The sequence below is a fragment of the Bombina bombina genome, chromosome 2 (genome assembly GCF_027579735.1).
Source record: "Bombina bombina isolate aBomBom1 chromosome 2, aBomBom1.pri, whole genome shotgun sequence".
NCBI classification, from domain to species: domain Eukaryota; kingdom Metazoa; phylum Chordata; class Amphibia; order Anura; family Bombinatoridae; genus Bombina; species Bombina bombina.
In genome coordinates, this window is record NC_069500.1 from 460,378,701 (window position 1) to 460,395,837 (window position 17,137).

The 17,137-nt window shown below is 39.9% G+C and overlaps 1 protein-coding gene across 1 annotated transcript in view; it reads left to right on the forward strand.

The window, feature by feature from the left end:
• The window catches only part of TPST2 (tyrosylprotein sulfotransferase 2), a 254,414-nt gene that overhangs the window by 231,846 nt on the left and 5,431 nt on the right, over positions 1 to 17,137 (forward strand). Inside the window, exon 6 of the mRNA XM_053702085.1 lies at positions 9,700 to 9,745. Coding sequence (XP_053558060.1) covers positions 9,700 to 9,729 — 30 coding nt within the window. The 3' untranslated portion in view covers positions 9,730 to 9,745. The remainder of the gene's footprint in view (positions 1 to 9,699; positions 9,746 to 17,137) is intronic.

Here is a 17,137-nt window from a genome sequence, read left to right on the forward strand (position 1 = left end):
CTGTTCCGATTCAGGAACAGGGTCTGAGATTTTATTCCAATCTGTTCGTGATTTTACAGGGACCATTACAAGTTCCTAAGGTCTTGCCACAGAATTTTCTCTAAGGTTCTGGGATTGCTATTGGCGGTGCTTTGGTTACGGGGCTTTGCAGTGGCGCCCTATCTGGATGACATACTAATCCAGGCGCCATCCTTACAACTAGTAAGATCCCACATACGGAAAAGTTGTTATTTCTTTCATGTAATTAGCAAGAGTCCATGAGCTAGTGACGTATGGGATATACATTCCTACCAGGAGGGGCAAAGTTTCCCAAACCTCAAAATGCCTATAAATACACCCCTTACCACACCCACAAATCAGTTTTACAAACTTTGCCTCCTATGGAGGTGGTGAAGTAAGTTTGTGCTAGATTCTACGTTGATATGCGCTCCGCAGCAGGTTGGAGCCCGGTTTTCCTCTCAGCGTGCAGTGAATGTCAGAGGGTTGTGAGGAGAGTATTGCCTGTTTGAATTCAATGATCTCCTTCTACGGGGTCTATTTCATAAGTTCTCTGTTATCGGTCGCAGAGATTCATCTCTTACCTCCCTTTTCAGATCGACGATATACTCTTATATATATATATATATATATATATATATATATATATATATATATATATATATATATACCATTACCTCTGCTGATTTTCGTTTCAGTACTGGTTTGGCTTTCTACAAACATGTAGATGAGTGTCCTGGGGTAAGTAAGTCTTATATGTCTTATTTTCTGTGACACTCTAAGCTATGGTTGGGCACTTTTTTAATAAAGTTCTAAATATATGTATTCAAACATTTATTTGCCTTGACTCAGGGGGGGGTAGTTATCAAGCCGTCTACTTTTCTGGCTTCGCCGGCCCAATACGTCCGCCTAAGCTCGCCTACCTTCGCCGCCGCGGACCTTGAATACGTTCGCCTAAGTTATCAAATAAAGCTGTCAAAAAGCCGCGGGGCGATGAGCAGCGGACTGTGACAGTTATCACTCATCCGATCTCGCTGCCCTTCGGCTTTTTCCCAGCTTTATTGCTAGCCTGTCACTAAGCACTCACACTAAACTACACTGTTCTACCCCCTATACCGGCGCCCCCGGAGCCCCCCGCAACTAAATAAAGTTACTAACCCCTAAACCGCCGCTCCTAGACCCCGCCGCAAGTCTTATAAATGTATTAACCCCTAAACCGCCGCTCCCGGACACCGCTGCCACCTACAGTATACCTAGTAACCCCTATCCTGCCCCCCCTACACCGTCGCCACCTATAATAAATTTATTAACCCCTAATCTGCCCCCCCTACACCGTCGCCACCTATAATAAATTTATTAACCCCTATCCTGCCCCCCACTACGCCGCCGCCACTGTAATATAATTATTAACCCCTAAACCTAAGTCTAACCCTAACGCCCCCCTAACTTAAATATTAATTAAATAAATCTAAATAAATTAACTCTTATTAACTAAATGAATCCTATTTAAAACTAAATACTTACCTTTAAAATAAACCCTAATATAGCTACAATATAAATAATAATTATATTCTAGCTATCTTAGGATTTATATTTATTTTACAGGTAACTTTCAATTTATTTTAACCAGGTACAATAACTATTACATAGTTATTAACTATTTAATAGCTTACCTAGCTAAAATAAAGAGAAATGTACCTGTGAAATAAATCCTAACCTAAGTTACAATTACACCTAACACTACACTATACTTTAATAAATTATTCCTATTTAAAACTAAATACTTACCTGTAAAATAAACCCTAAGATAGCTACAATGTAATTAATAATTATATTATAGCTATCTTAGGATTTATATTTATTTTACAGGTAACTTTGTATTTATTTTAGCTAGTTAGAATAGTTATTAAATAGTTATTAACTATTTAATAACTACCTAGCTAAAAGAAATACAAAATTACCTGTAAAATAAATCCTAACCTAAGTTACAATTAAACCTAATACTACACTATCATTAAATTAACTAAATAAACTACATACAAATAACTACAATTAAATACAATTACATAAACTAACTAAAGTACAAAAAATAAAAAAAGCTAAGTTACAAAAAATAAAAAAATAAGTTACAAACATGTTAAAAATATTACAACAATTTTAAGCTACTTACACCTAATCTAAGCCCCCTAATAAAATAACAGCCAATAGAACAGCCAATAGAATGCGAGCTCAATCTGATTGGCTGATTCCATCAGCCAATCGGATTGAACTTGAATCTGATTGGCTGATTCCATCCTATCAGCCAATCGGAATTGAGGGGACGCCATCTTGGATGACGTCCCTTAAAGGAGTCGTCATTCGTCGTAGTCCGTCGGTGAAGAAGGTGGTTCCGCGTCGGCGGAAGGAAGATTCAAGACCCGTAAAAGTGCCGAGCGTACCTGCTAGTTTTTTGATAACTAGCAAAAGTAGTGAGATTGTGCCGCACTTGTGTGCGGAACATCTGGAGTGACGTAAGAATCGATCTGTGTCGGACTGAGTCCGGCGGATCGAAGTTTACGTCACAAAATTCTACTTTTGCCGGTCTCGAGCCTTTGATAACTAAGGCGAATCAGCCGCGCCACAAATACGCTGCGGAATTCCAGCGTATTTGAGGTTGACGGCTTGATAACTAGGCCCCAGGATGTTCAACATTCCTTATTTTCAGACAGTCAGTTTCATATTTGGGATAATGCATTTGAATCAATCATTTTTCTTACCTTAAAAATTTGACTTTTTTTCCCTGTGGGCTGTTAGGCTCGCGGGGGCTGAAAATGCTTCATTTTATTGCGTCATTCTTGGCGCAGACTTTTTTGGCGCAAAAATTTTTTTTCTGTTTCCGGCGTCATACGTGTCGCCGGAAGTTGCGTCATTTTTTGACGTTCTTTTGCGCCAAAGATGTCGGCGTTCCGGATGTGGCGTCATTTTTGGCGCCAAAAGCATTTAGGCGCCAAATAATGTGGGCGTCTTATTTGGCGCTAAAAAAATATGGGCGTCGCTTTTGTCTCCACATTATTTAAGTCTCATTTTTCATTGCTTCTGGTTGCTAGAAGCTTGTTCCTTGGCATTTTTCCCATTCCTGAAACTGTCATTTTAGGAATTTGATCAATTTTGCTTTATATGTTGTTTTTTCTCTTACATATTGCAAGATGTCTCACATTGCATCTGAGTCAGAAGATACTTCAGGAAAATCGCTGTCTGGTGCTGGAACTACCAAAGCTAAGTGTATCTGCTGTAAACTTTTGGTAGCTGTTCCTCCAGCTGTTGTTTGTATTAATTGTCATGACAAACTTGTTAATGCAGATAATATTTCCTTTAGTAAAGTACCATTACCTGTTGCAGTTCCATCAACATCTAATGTTCAGAGTGTTCCTGATAACATAAGAGATTTTGTTTCTGAATCCATCAAGAAGGCTATGTCTGTTATTCCTCCTTCTAGTAAACATAAAAAATCTTTTAAAACTTCTCTTTATACAGATGAATTTTTAAATGAACATCATCATTCTGATTCTAATGACTCTTCTGGTTCAGAGGATTCTGTCTCAGAGGTTGATGCTGATAAATCTTCATATTTATTTAAAATGGAATTTATTCGTTCTTTACTTAAAGAAGTACTAATTACTTTAGAAATTGAGGATTCTGGTCCTCTTGATACTAAATCTAAACGTTTAGATAAGGTCTTTAAATCTCCTGTGGTTATGCCAGAAGTTTTTCCTGTTCCTGGTGCTATTTCTGAAGTAATTTCCAGAGAATGGAATAATTTGGGTAATTCATTTACTCCTTCTAAACGTTTTAAGCAATTATATCCTGTGCCGTCTGACAGATTAGAATTTTGGGACAAAATCCCTAAAGTTGATGGGGCTATTTCTACCCTTGCTAAACGTACTACTATTCCTACGGTAGATGGTACTTCGTTTAAGGATCCTTTAGATAGGAAAATTGAATCCTTTCTAAGAAAAGCTTATCTGCGTTCAGGTAATCTTCTTAGACCTGCTATATCATTGGCTGATGTTGCTGCAGCTTCAACTTTTTGGTTGGAAACTTTAGCGCAACAAGTAACAGATCATGATTCTCATAATATTATTATTCTTCTTCAACATGCTAATAATTTTATCTGTGATGCCATTTTTGATATTATCAGAGTTGATGTCAGGTTTATGTCTCTAGCTATTTTAGTTAGAAGAGCTTTATGGCTTAAAACTTGGAATGCTGATATGTCTTCTAAATCGACTCAACTTTCCCTTTCTTTCCAGGGTAACAAATTATTTGGTTCTCAGTTGGATTCTATTATCTCAACTGTTACTGGTGGGAAAGGAACTTTTTTACCACAGGATAAAAAATCTAAGGGTAAAAACAGGGCTAATAATCGTTTTCGTTCCTTTCGTTTCAACAAAGAACAAAAGCCTGATCCTTCATCCTCAGGAGCAGTTTCAGTTTGGAAACCATCTCCAGTCTGGAATAAATCCAAGCCTTCTAGAAAAGCAAAGCCAGCTTCTAAGTCCACATGAAGGTGCGGCCCTCATTCCAGCTCAGCTGGTAGGGGGCAGGTTACGTTTTTTCAGATCACTATCAGTTCCTGAGATTCTCTTTCCTGGACAAGCATTACCAGTTTGTGGCTCTGCCGTTTGGCCTAGCTACAGCTCCAAGAATTTTTACAAAGGTTCTCGGTGCCCTTCTGTCTGTAATCAGAGAACAGGGTATTGTGGTATTTCCTTATTTGGACGATATCTTGGTACTTGCTCAGTCTTTACATTTAGCAGAATCTCATACGAATCGACTTGTGTTGTTTCTTCAAGATCATGGTTGGAGGATCAATTCACTAAAAAGTTCATTGATTCCTCAGACAAGGGTAACCTTTCTGGGTTTCCAGATAGATTCAGTGTCCATGACTCTGTCTTTGACAGACAAGAGACGTCTAAAATTGATTTCAGCTTGTCGAAACCTTCAGTCACAATCATTCCCTTCGGTAGCCTTATGCATGGAAATTCTAGGTCTTATGACTGCTGCATCGGACGCGATCCCCTTTGCTCGTTTTCACATGCGACCTCTTCAGCTCTGTATGCTGAATCAATGGTGCAGGGATTACACAAAGATATCTCAATTAATATCTTTAAAACCGATTGTACGACACTCTCTGACGTGGTGGACAGATCACCATCGTTTAATTCAGGGGGCTTCTTTTGTTCTTCCGACCTGGACTGTAATTTCAACAGATGCAAGTCTTACAGGTTGGGGAGCTGTGTGGGGATCTCTGACGGCACAAGGAGTTTGGGAATCTCAGGAGGGGAGATTACCGATCAATATTTTGGAACTCCGTGCAATTTTCAGAGCTCTTCAGTCTTGGCCTCTTCTGAAGAGAGAATCGTTCATTTGTTTTCAGACAGACAATGTCACAACTGTGGCATACATCAATCATCAAGGAGGGACTCACAGTCCTCTGGCTATGAAAGAAGTATCTCGAATTCTGGTTTGGGCGGAATCCAGCTCCTGTCTAATCTCTGCGGTTCATATCCCAGGTATAGACAATTGGGAAGCGGATTATCTCAGTCGCCAAACGTTGCATCCGGGCGAATGGTCTCTTCACCCAGAGGTATTTCTTCAGATTGTTCAAATGTGGGAACTTCCAGAAATAGATCTGATGGCGTCTCATCTAAACAAGAAACTTCCCAGGTATCTGTCCAGATCCCGGGATCCTCAGGCAGAGGCAGTGGATGCATTATCACTTCCTTGGAAGTATCATCCTGCCTATATCTTTCCGCCTCTAGTAGTTCTTCCAAGAGTAATCTCCAAGATTCTGAAGGAATGCTCGTTTGTTCTGCTGGTAGCTCCGGCATGGCCTCACAGGTTTTGGTATGCGGATCTTGTCCGGATGGCCTCTTGCCAACCGTGGACTCTTCCGTTAAGACCAGACCTTCTGTCGCAAGGTCCTTTTTTCCATCAGGATCTCAAATCCTTAAATTTAAAGGTATGGAGATTGAACGCTTGATTCTTGGTCAAAGAGGTTTCTCTGACTCTGTGATTAATACTATGTTACAGGCTCGTAAATCTGTATCTAGAGAGATATATTATATTATTATATATATTTCTTGGTGTCTTTCATCATTTTTCTTGGCATTCTTTTAGAATACCGAGAATTTTACAGTTTCTTCAGGATGGTTTAGATAAAGGTTTGTCCGCAAGTTCCTTGAAAGGACAAATCTCTGCTCTTTCTGTTCTTTTTCACAGAAAGATTGCTAATCTTCCTGATATTCATTGTTTTGTACAAGCTTTGGTTCGTATAAAACCTGTCATTAAGTCAATTTCTCCTCCTTGGAGTTTGAATTTGGTTCTGGGGGCTCTTCAAGCTCCTCCTTTTGAACCCATGCATTCATTGGACATTAAATTACTTTCTTGGAAAGTTTTGTTCCTTTTGGCGATCTCTTTTGCCAGAAGAGTCTCTGAATTATCTGCTCTTTCTTGTGAGTCTCCTTTTCTGATTTTTCATCAGGATAAGGCGGTGTTGCGAACTTCTTTTGATTTTTTACCTAAGGTTGTGATTTCCAACAACATTAGTAGAGAAATTGTGGTTCCTTCATTATGTCCTAATCCTAAGAAATTCTAAGGAGAAATTGTTGCATTCTTTGGATGTTGTTAGAGCTTTGAAATATTATGTTGAAGCTACTAAGTCTTTCCGAAAGACTTCTAGTCTATTTGTTATCTTTTCCGGTTCTAGAAAAGGCCAGAAAGCTTCTGCCATTTCTTTGGCATCTTGGTTGAAATCTTTAATTCATCATGCCTATGTCGAGTCGGGTAAAACTCCGCCTCAAAGGATTACAGCTCATTCTACTAGGTCAGTTTCTACTTCCTGGGCGTTTAGGAATGAAGCTTCGGTTGATCAGATTTGCAAAGCAGCAACTTGGTCCTCTTTGCATACTTTTACTAAATTCTACCATTTTGATGTGTTTTCTTCTTCTGAAGCAGTTTTTGGTAGAAAAGTACTTCAGGCAGCGGTTTCAGTTTGAATCTTCTGCTTATGTTTTCATTAAACTTTATTTTGGGTGTGGATTATTTTCAGCAGGAATTGGCTGTCTTTATTTTATCCCTCCCTCTCTAGTGACTCTTGCGTGGAAAGATCCACATCTTGGGTAGTCATTATCCCATACGTCACTAGCTCATGGACTCTTGCTAATTACATGAAAGAAAACATAATTTATGTAAGAACTTACGTGATAAATTCATTTCTTTCATATTAGCAAGAGTCCATGAGGCCCACCCTTTTTGTGGTGGTTATTATTTTTTTGTATAAAGCACAATTATTCCAATTCCTTATTTTATATGCTTTCGCACTTTTTTCTTATCACCCCACTTCTTGGCTATTCGTTAAACTGATTTGTGGGTGTGGTGAGGGGTGTATTTATAGGCATTTTGAGGTTTGGGAAACTTTGCCCCTCCTGGTAGGAATGTATATCCCATACGTCACTAGCTCATGGACTCTTGCTAATATGAAAGAAATGAATTTATCAGGTAAGTTCTTACATAAATTATGTTTTTTCCAAGCGGGGCTTTTCAAAATCGTTCATAGGGACATTGATCAGCCTTGATCAGGATCAGACCTGTGTTCAAACCAGTTACTCCGCTATGGAGTCTTAATTTGGTTTTTAGGGCTCTTCAATGGGTTCCGTTTGATCCTATGAATTTGTTGGATATTGAGTTATCTTGGAAAGTTTTATTTCTTGTTGCTATTGCGTCTGCACGCAGAGTATCAGAGTTCTCTGCGGTTTGAGTCTCCTTACCTTAATTTTTATTCAGATAAGGAGGTTTTGCATATTAAATTAGGTTTTCTTTCTAAGGTTGTTTCTGATCAAAACTTTAATCAGGAGATTGTTGTTCCTTCCTTGTGTCCTAATCCTACTTCTCAGAAGGAATGGCTTCTGCACAATTTGAATGTGGTCTGTAATATAAGGTTTTCCCCAGAAATGATCCCCTTAAAAATAAATGGGTACTCACAAATGGAGCGCACTATAATGTAGTGCAAGCTAATCAGAGTCTAACAGCTGACTCACTCCAAAGAACAGGATCCACAGTCCAGCAAAGGATATGAAACCCCAAAATAAAGCTCACAAACCAATAAAATAAATGAAAATATCCCAAGGCAAGGGATATATTTTATTAAGAAGTAGTATAAAAACAATACAAGAAATTCTGCTATGCGTTTCAAGATGCTGCCTGATGAAAAGGTGCCAGCAGCATCTTGAAACGCATAGCAGAATTTCTTGTATTGTTTTTATACTACTTTTTAATAAAATATATCCCTTGCCTTGGGATATTTTAATTTATTTTATTGGTTTGTGAGCTTTGTTTTGGGGTTTCATATCCTTTGCTGGACTGTTTTTTTTTCAAAGTTCTACAAATTTGACACTTTTGCCTCGGCTGAGGCCGCTTTTGGGAGAAAGGTTCTTCAAGCAGTGGTGCCTTCCGTTTAGGTTCCCTGTCTTGTCCCTCCCTTATCATATGTGTCCTCTAGCTTGGGTATTGATTCCCAATAGTAATTAGAGATGATCCGTGGACTCACTGTGTCATTAGAAAACTAAATTTATGCTTACCTGATAAATTTATTTATTTCTTGACACGGTGAGTCCTGTTTATTTAGACCGTTTTTATTATGTTATAAACCTCAGGCACCTCTGCACCTTTTTACTTCCTTTCTCTCCTTTTACTTCTGTCAAATGACTGGGGTTGGAGGGAAGGGAGGTGATATTTAACAGCTTTGTTGTGGTGCTCTTTGCCTCCTCCTGCTGGGCAGGAGTGATATTCCCAATAGTAATTAGAGATGATCCGTGGACTCACTGTGTCAAGAAATAAATACATTTATCAGGTAAGCATACATTTCATTTTTTGTTTTACACCCCTGAACCATGTGACAGCCATAAGACACAGACTCCTATACGTATACACTACGAACTCTTGCATATGCTCATAGTATCTGGTTCCTCACAAAGTGTACATATAAAAATACTGTGCACAATTTGATAGTGATGGTAAACTGGAAAGTGTCTTAAAACTGCATTAACTGATTCATAAAAGTTTAATTTTGACTTTAGTGTCCCTTTTTTTTGCTGTAGCTTTGGTTAATACCATGTCCCTCAATCTACTTACTTTACATTTCATGGCGGTAGCTATTAAAAATGTGTCCCTTATAATATTATGTAGAGGGTTTACATTCTTTCTCCATGTGCCCCTTTTATTATACTTGGTGATATTATTAAAACAAGATCTACTAAGATTTAGCTAGATCTGTGACTATTTACATATACAGGGCACAGGGATGCAGTCAATAGACAAAGGATGAGGGAGATCTCTTTGGAGATCAAGGGGCACATTTCATTAGGGACCTGGCAAGCGCCGCAGTTATTATTTAAAATAAACATTACAGCTAGAAAATTGTGTTTTTTTTTTTAATGTAATACTGATTTAAAAGAACTCGTTGCTAGTACTATTATAAAATCCTCTGACACTAGGTAAGTTGTATTAGAGTATGCTGATAGTCAACTTCTTTTGGTATGTATTTGGCACTTAGTTAAAGAGAGACCTAGAAGTTATTGTCTTCTTTTAGACTCCCTGTTTTCTCTGGCAGTAAAAATATGTTGATTACAAACTATTCATTTTTCTTTCTCTGTTTGTTTCTAGGCAAATCAGAATAACTCTTCACACTGGTGATTTGAAATTAATTCAGGTACTGCTTAAGGCAATCAAAAGTCATTGTAGATGAAAATGTATTTGTGCGTCATTATAACAAATTAGTTATAGCTCCAAGGTTAGAAAATAATGCTGCTAAAGCATATTTATTAAAGTATAAGTAATCCATCCTAACAACATTTACATTGCTCTCAGGCATGAATAAACTTTTGTTGTGTAAGTGCTTCTTCTCACACTCCATAAGCAAACATTGAAGTTAAACAGAACATTTTATTTCAGCGTCATCTTTCTGTTGACGTTAGGAATAACATAAATTCATAAATAATATGCAAGGGAAACCCCTTTTTTAGCAAATGAGCAAATAGTATCCAGTTCACAAAACACACATGCTTCCCAACTGCCATGTTAAACGGACATGAAACCCAAAATGTTTCTTTCATGATTCAGATAGAGCATACAATTTTAATCAACTTTCTAATTTACTTCTGTTATCTCATTTGTTTCATTCTCTTGGTATCATTTGTTGAAGGAGCAGCAATGCATTACTGGTTTCTAACTGAACACATGGTGGAGCAAATGACAATTAGTATATATATATGCAGCCACCAATCTGCACCTAAAACCTAGGTTCTTTGCTGCTCCTGAGCTTGCCAAGATAAACCTTTCAGCAAAGGATAACAAGAGAAGGAAGCAAATTAAATAATAGAAGTAAATTTGAAAGTTGTTTAAAATTGTATTCTCTATCTGAATCATGAGAGTATTTTGGGGGGTTTCATGTCCCTTTAAGGAAAATTTAGTCTACCTTCTAATGTCGTCATCTTACACTCAATTCATTTAAAATAAATTGTACAGAAAGTTACTGTATAATTGTGTTTCTCCAAAAAGCTTACTCCCTTTTAAGTACTGTTTTATGTTCTGAATGTCACAGTTGAAGTGATAGTCCTTTGAGTTTCAGAGACTTAAAAGTAAATTTATGAGGCTGCATTTGCATGTTTTAAGGATATGCAGGCCTGCGGACACTGCTTCTATTGCCTCTTTGCCACCTCATAGGTGGTGAGATCAATCACCCTGACACTCACTCGTTTGGGGTGATTGACATGTTCTGCTCTTGCACAATTGGTAGTGCAGGAGCTTGGGGCAGTATTGCACAAGAAACCTCTTGTGCAATTTTGTCATGTAATGCTGCATCACAAGTGGCAATTGCAGGCAAACAGGTTTACTACTTGCGAAGCTGTCTACCTGCAATGATGATAAATTGTGCCCTTATTGCTGAAGATGGAATACACCAAAGGGTTTTTAAGGGGATTTAGCACTGTTATAGCAAAAGCTCTACTCTTAATATTTCAAGACTCATTATTCTCAGGCAATAGTACCCCGACTGGCGTAAAGTTGATGTGGTGCCACTTTTTAAAAAGGGAAGCAGGGCTGATCCGGGAAATTATAGACCATTTAGTCTGACATCAGTAGTGGAGGGATTATATAAGATTATATTGAGGAGTATATTTGTGTAAACAAGATTATAAATTTAAATCAGCATGGTTTTAATAAGAAATAGAACATGTTAGATTAATCTAATTATATTCCATGAGGCAGTAAGTAAAAATATAGATAAAAAATAAGCAGTTAATATGATATACTTGGATTTTGTAAAGAGTTTTGATACAGCGCCACACAAAACATTATTGTACAAAATTAAGGGACAGGTGATAGCTGAAAATGCTAGCTCATGGATAAATAACTGAATAAAAGACAGAGCAGCGAGTAGTTGTACACCACACCCACAATTCAGTTTTACAAACTTTGCTTCCTATGGAGGTGGTGAAGTAAGTTTGTGCTTGTTTTTTTATGATTTCTGATGTGATAAGCGCTTCTAAGCATTCTGAAGCCCAATTCCTCTCAGAGTACAGTGTTTGTCAGAGGGATGTGAAGAGAGTATCTCCTATTTGATTTTATGGTTCCCTCGCGGGAAATCTTTTCAAGGGTTCTCTGTTATCGGTCGTAGAGATTCATCTCCTACCTCCCTTTTCAGATAGACGATATACTCTAATATACCATTACCTCTGCTGATAGCTTTCAGTACTGGTTTGGCTATCTGCTATATGTGGATGGGTGTCTTTCGGTAAGTATATATATATATATATATATGTGTGTATTTCCCTTTGCAGTCTGGCAGTTTCATTATGGGAATCATGTTTTAGGAGGCTTTTCTTACCTGGGGTATTGTCTTTTCAATTTGACTTGTTTTTTCTTTAAATAACTTGCGGGCAAATTAGGCTCATGAGGACGCAAAATGCTGTTATTTCTCTTGTTAAGTGTATCCAGTCCACGGATCATCCATTACTTGTGGGATATTCTCCTTCCCAACAGGAAGTTGCAAGAGCATCACCCACAGCAGAGCTGCTATATAGCTCCTCCCCTCACTGCCATATCCAGTCATTCTCTTGCAACTCTTAACTAAGATGGAGGTCGTAAGAGGACTGTGGTGTTTTATACTTAGTTTATTTCTTCAATCAAAAGTTTGTTATTTTTAAATGGTACCGGAGTGTACTGTTTATCTCAGGCAGTATTTAGAAGAAGAATCTGCCTGCGTTTTCTATGATCTTAGCAGCAGTAACTAAGATCCTTTGCTGTTCTCACATATTCTGAGGAGTGAGGTAACTTCAGAGGGGGAATAGCATGCAGGTTTTCCTGTAATAAGGTATGTGCAGTTAAAATATTTTTCTAGGGATGGAATTTGCTAGAAAATGCTGCTGATACCGAAGTAATGTAAGTAAAGCCTTAAATGCAGTGATAGCCACTGGTATCAGGCTTATTAATAGAGATACATACTCTTATAAAAGTGTATTTTAAAACGTTTGCTGGCATGTTTAATTGTTTTTTACATATGTTTGGTGATAAAACTTATTGGGGCCTATTTTTTTCCACATGGCTGGCTTGAATTTTGCCTAGAAACAGTTCCCTGAGGCTTCCCACTGTTGTAATATGAGTGGGAGAGGCCTATTTTAGCATTTTTTTGCACAGAAAAAATTACAGACACAGACATCCAGCTTCTTCCTGCATGATCCAGGACTTCTCTGAAGGGCTCAAAAGGCTTCAAAAGTCGTATTGAGGGAGGTAAAAAGCCACAGTAGAGCTGTGGCAGTTGTTGTGACTGTTAAAAAAACGTTTTTGTCATTTGTTATTCCGTTTTTGGTATTAAGGGGTTAATCATCCATTCGCAAGTGGGTGCAATGCTCTGCTAACTTATTACATACACTGTAAAAATTTTGTTAGTGTAACTGCATTTTTTCACGGTTATTTCAAAATTTGGGGAAATTTGTGTTTCTTAAAGGCGCAGTAACGTTTTTTATATTGCTTGTAAACTTGTTTTAAAGTGTTTTCCAAGCTTGCTAGTCTCATTGCTAGTCTGTTTAAACATGTCTGACACAGAGGAACCTACTTGTTCATTATGTTTGAAAGCCATGGTGGAGCCCCATAGGAGAATGTGTACTAAATGTATTGATTTCACCTTAAACAGTAAAGATCAGTCTTTATCTATAAAATAATTATCACCAGAGGGTTCTGTCGAGGGGGAAGTTATGCCGACTAACTCTCCCCACGTGTCAGACCCTTCGCCTCCCGCTCAGGGGACGCACGCTAATATGGCTGCAATCATGAATAATACCCTGTCAGAAGTATTATCTAGATTGCCTGAATTAAGAGGCAAGCGCGATAGCTCTGGGGTTAGGAGAGATACAGAGCACGCAAATGCTGTTAGAGCCATGTCTGATACTGCGTCACAGTATGCAGAACATGAGGACGGAGAGCTTCAGTCTGTGGGTGACATCTCTGACTCGGGGAAACCTGATTCAGAGATTTCTAATTTTAAATTTAAGCTTGAGAACCTCAGTGTATTGCTTGGGGAGGTATTAGCTGCTCTGAATGACTGTAACACAGTTGCAATTCCAGAGAAATTGTGTAGGCTGGATAGATACTATGCGGTGCCGGTGTGTACTGACGTTTTTCCTATACCTAAAAGGCTTACAGAAATTATTAGCAAGGAGTGGGATAGACCCGGTGTGCCCTTTTCCCCACCTCCTATATTTAGAAAAATGTTTCCAATAGACGCCACTACACGGGACTTATGGCAGACGGTCCCTAAGGTGGAGGGAGCAGTTTCTACTTTAGCAAAGCGTACCACTATCCCGGTTGAGGACAGTTGTGCTTTTTCAGATCCAATGGATAAAAAATTGGAGGGTTACCTTAAGAAAATGTTTATTCAACAAGGTTTTATTTTACAGCCCCTTGCATGCATTGCGCCTGTCACTGCTGCGGCGGCATTCAGGTTTGAGGCCCTGGAAGAGGCCATCCAGACAGCTCCATTGAGTGAAATTATTGACAAGCTTAGAACGCTTAAGCTAGCTAACTCGTTTGTTTCTGATGCCATTGTTCATTTGACTAAACTAATGGCTAAGAATTCCGGATTCGCCATCCAGGCGCGTAGGGCGCTATGGCTTAAATCCTGATCAGCTGACGTGACTTCAAAGTCTAAATTGCTCAACATTCCTTTCAAGGGGCAGACCTTATTCAGGCCTGGCTTGAAGGAAATTATTGCTGACATTACTGGAGGCAAGGGTCATACCCTTCCTCAGGACAGGGCCAAATCAAAGGCCAAACAGTCTAATTTTCATGCCTTTCGAAATTTCAAGGCAGGAGCAGCATCAACTTCCTCCGCTTCAAAACAAGAGGGAACTGTTGCTCATTCCAGACAGGCCTGGAAACCTAACCAGTCCTGGAACAAGGGCAAGCAGGCCAGAAAGCCTGCTGCTGCCCCCAAGACAGCATGAAGGAATGGCCCCCTATCCGGAAACGGATCTAGTGGGGGGCAGACTTTCTCTCTTCGCCCAGGCGTGGGCAAGAGATGGTCAGGATCCCTGGGCGTTGGAGATCATATCTCAGGGATATCTTCTGGACTTCAAAGCTTCTCCTCCACAAGGGAGATTTCATCTTTCAAGGTTATCAGCAAACCAGATAAAGAAAGAGGCATTCCTAAGCTGTGTGCAAGACCTCCTAGTAATGGGAGTGATCCATCCAGTTCCGCGTACGGAACAAGGACAGGGATTTTATTCAAATCTGTTTGTGGTTCCCAAGAAAGAGGGAACCTTCAGACCAATCTTGGATCTAAAGATCTTAAACAAATTCCTCAGAGTTCCATCATTCAAAATGGAAACTATTCGGACCATCCTACCCATGATCCAAGAGGGTCAGTACATGACCACAGTGGACTTAAAGGATGCCTAGCTTCACATAGCGATTCACAAAGATCATCATCGGTTCCTAAGGTTTGCCTTTCTAGACAGGCATTACCAATTTCTGGCACTTCCCTTCGGGTTGGCCACTGCCCCGAGAATTTTTACAAAGGTTCTGGGCTCACTTCTGGCGGTTCTAAGACCGCGAGGCATAGCGGTGGCTCCGTATCTAGACGACATCCTGATACAGGCGTCAAGCTTTCAAATTGCCAAGTCTCATACAGAGATAGTTCTGGCATTTCTGAGGTCGCATGGGTGGAAAGTGAACGTGGAAAAGAGTTCTCTATCACCACTCACAAGAGTCTCCTTCCTAGGGACTATTATAGATTCTGTAGAGATGAAAATTTACCTGACGGAGTCCAGGTTATCAAAACTTCTAAATGCTTGCCGTGTTTTTCATTCCATTCCACGCCCGTCAGTGGCTCAGTGCATGGAAGTAATCGGCTTAATGGTAGCGGCAATGGACATAGTGTCATTTGCGTGCCTGCATCTCAGACCGCTGCAATTATGCATGCTAAGTCAGTGGAATGGGGATTACTCAGATTTGTCCCCTCTACTAACTCTGGATCAAGAGACCAGAGATTCTCTTCTCTGGTGGCTTTCTCGGGTCCATCTGTCCAAGGGTATGACCTTTCGCAGGACAGATTGGACGATTGTAACAACAGATGCCAGCCTTCTAGGTTGGGGCACAGTCTGGAACTCCCTGAAGGCTCAGGGATCGTGGACTCAGGAGGAGAAACTCCTCCCAATTAATATTCTGGAGTTAAGAGCAATATTCAATGCTCTTCTAGCTTGGCCTCAGTTAGCAACACTGAGGTTCATCAGATTTCAGTCGGACAACATCACGACTGTGGCTTACATCAACCATCAAGGGGGAACCAGGAGTTCCCTAGCAATGTTAGAAGTCTCAAAGATAATTTGCTGGGCACAGTCTCACTCTTGCCACCTGTCAGCGATCCACATCCCAGGCGTAGAGAACTGGGAGGCGGATTTTCTAAGTCGTCAGACTTTTCATCCGGGGGAGTGGGAACTCCATCCGGAGGTGTTTGCTCAACTGGTCCATCGTTGGGGCAAACCAGAACTGGATCTCATGGCGTCTCGCCAGAACGCCAAGCTTCCTTGTTACGGATCCAGGTCCAGGGACCCGGGAGCAACGCTGATAGATGCTCTAGCAGCTCCTTGGTTCTTCAACCTGGCCTATGTGTTTCCACCGTTTCCTCTGCTCCCTCAACTGATTGCCAAAATCAAACAGGAGAGAGCATCGGTGATTCTGATAGCGCCTGCGTGGCCACGCAGGACCTGGTATGCAGACCTAGTGGACATGTCATCTCTTCCACCATGGACTCTGCCGCTGAGGCAGGACCTTCTAATACAAGGTCCTTTCAGTCATCCAAATCTACTTTCTCTGAGACTGACTGCATGGAGATTGAACGCTTGATTCTATCAAGGCGTGGCTTCTCCGAGTCAGTCATTGATATCTTAATACAGGCTCGGAAGCCTGTCACCAGGAAAATCTACCATAAGATATGGTGTAAATATCTTTATTGGTGTGAATCCAAGAGTTACTCATGGAGTAAGGTTAGGATTCCTAGGATATTGTCCTTTCTCCAAGAGGGTTTGGACAAAGGCTTATCAGCTAGTTCTTTAAAAGGACAGATCTCTGCTCTGTCTATTCTTTTGCACAAGCGTCTGGCAGAAGTTCCAGACGTCCAGGCATTTTGTCAGGCTTTGGTTAGGATTAAGCCTGTGTTTAAAACTGTTGCTCCCCCGTGGAGCTTAAACTTGGTTCTTAAAGTTCTTCAGGGAGTTCCGTTTGAACCCCTTCATTCCATTGATATTAAACTTTTATCTTGGAAAGTTCTGTTTTTGATGGCTATTTCCTCGGCTCAAAGAGTCTCTGAGTTATCTGCCTTACATTGTGATTCTCCTTATCTGATTTTTCATTCAGACAAGGTAGTTCTGCGTACCAAACCTGGGTTTTTACCTAAGGTGGTTTCTAACAGGAATATCAATCAAGAGATTGTTGTTCCATCATTGTGTCCTAATCCTTCTTCAAAGAAGGAACGTCTTTTGCATAATCTGGACGTAGGCCGTGCCTTGAAATTTTACTTACAGGCTACTAAAGATTTTCGTCAAATATC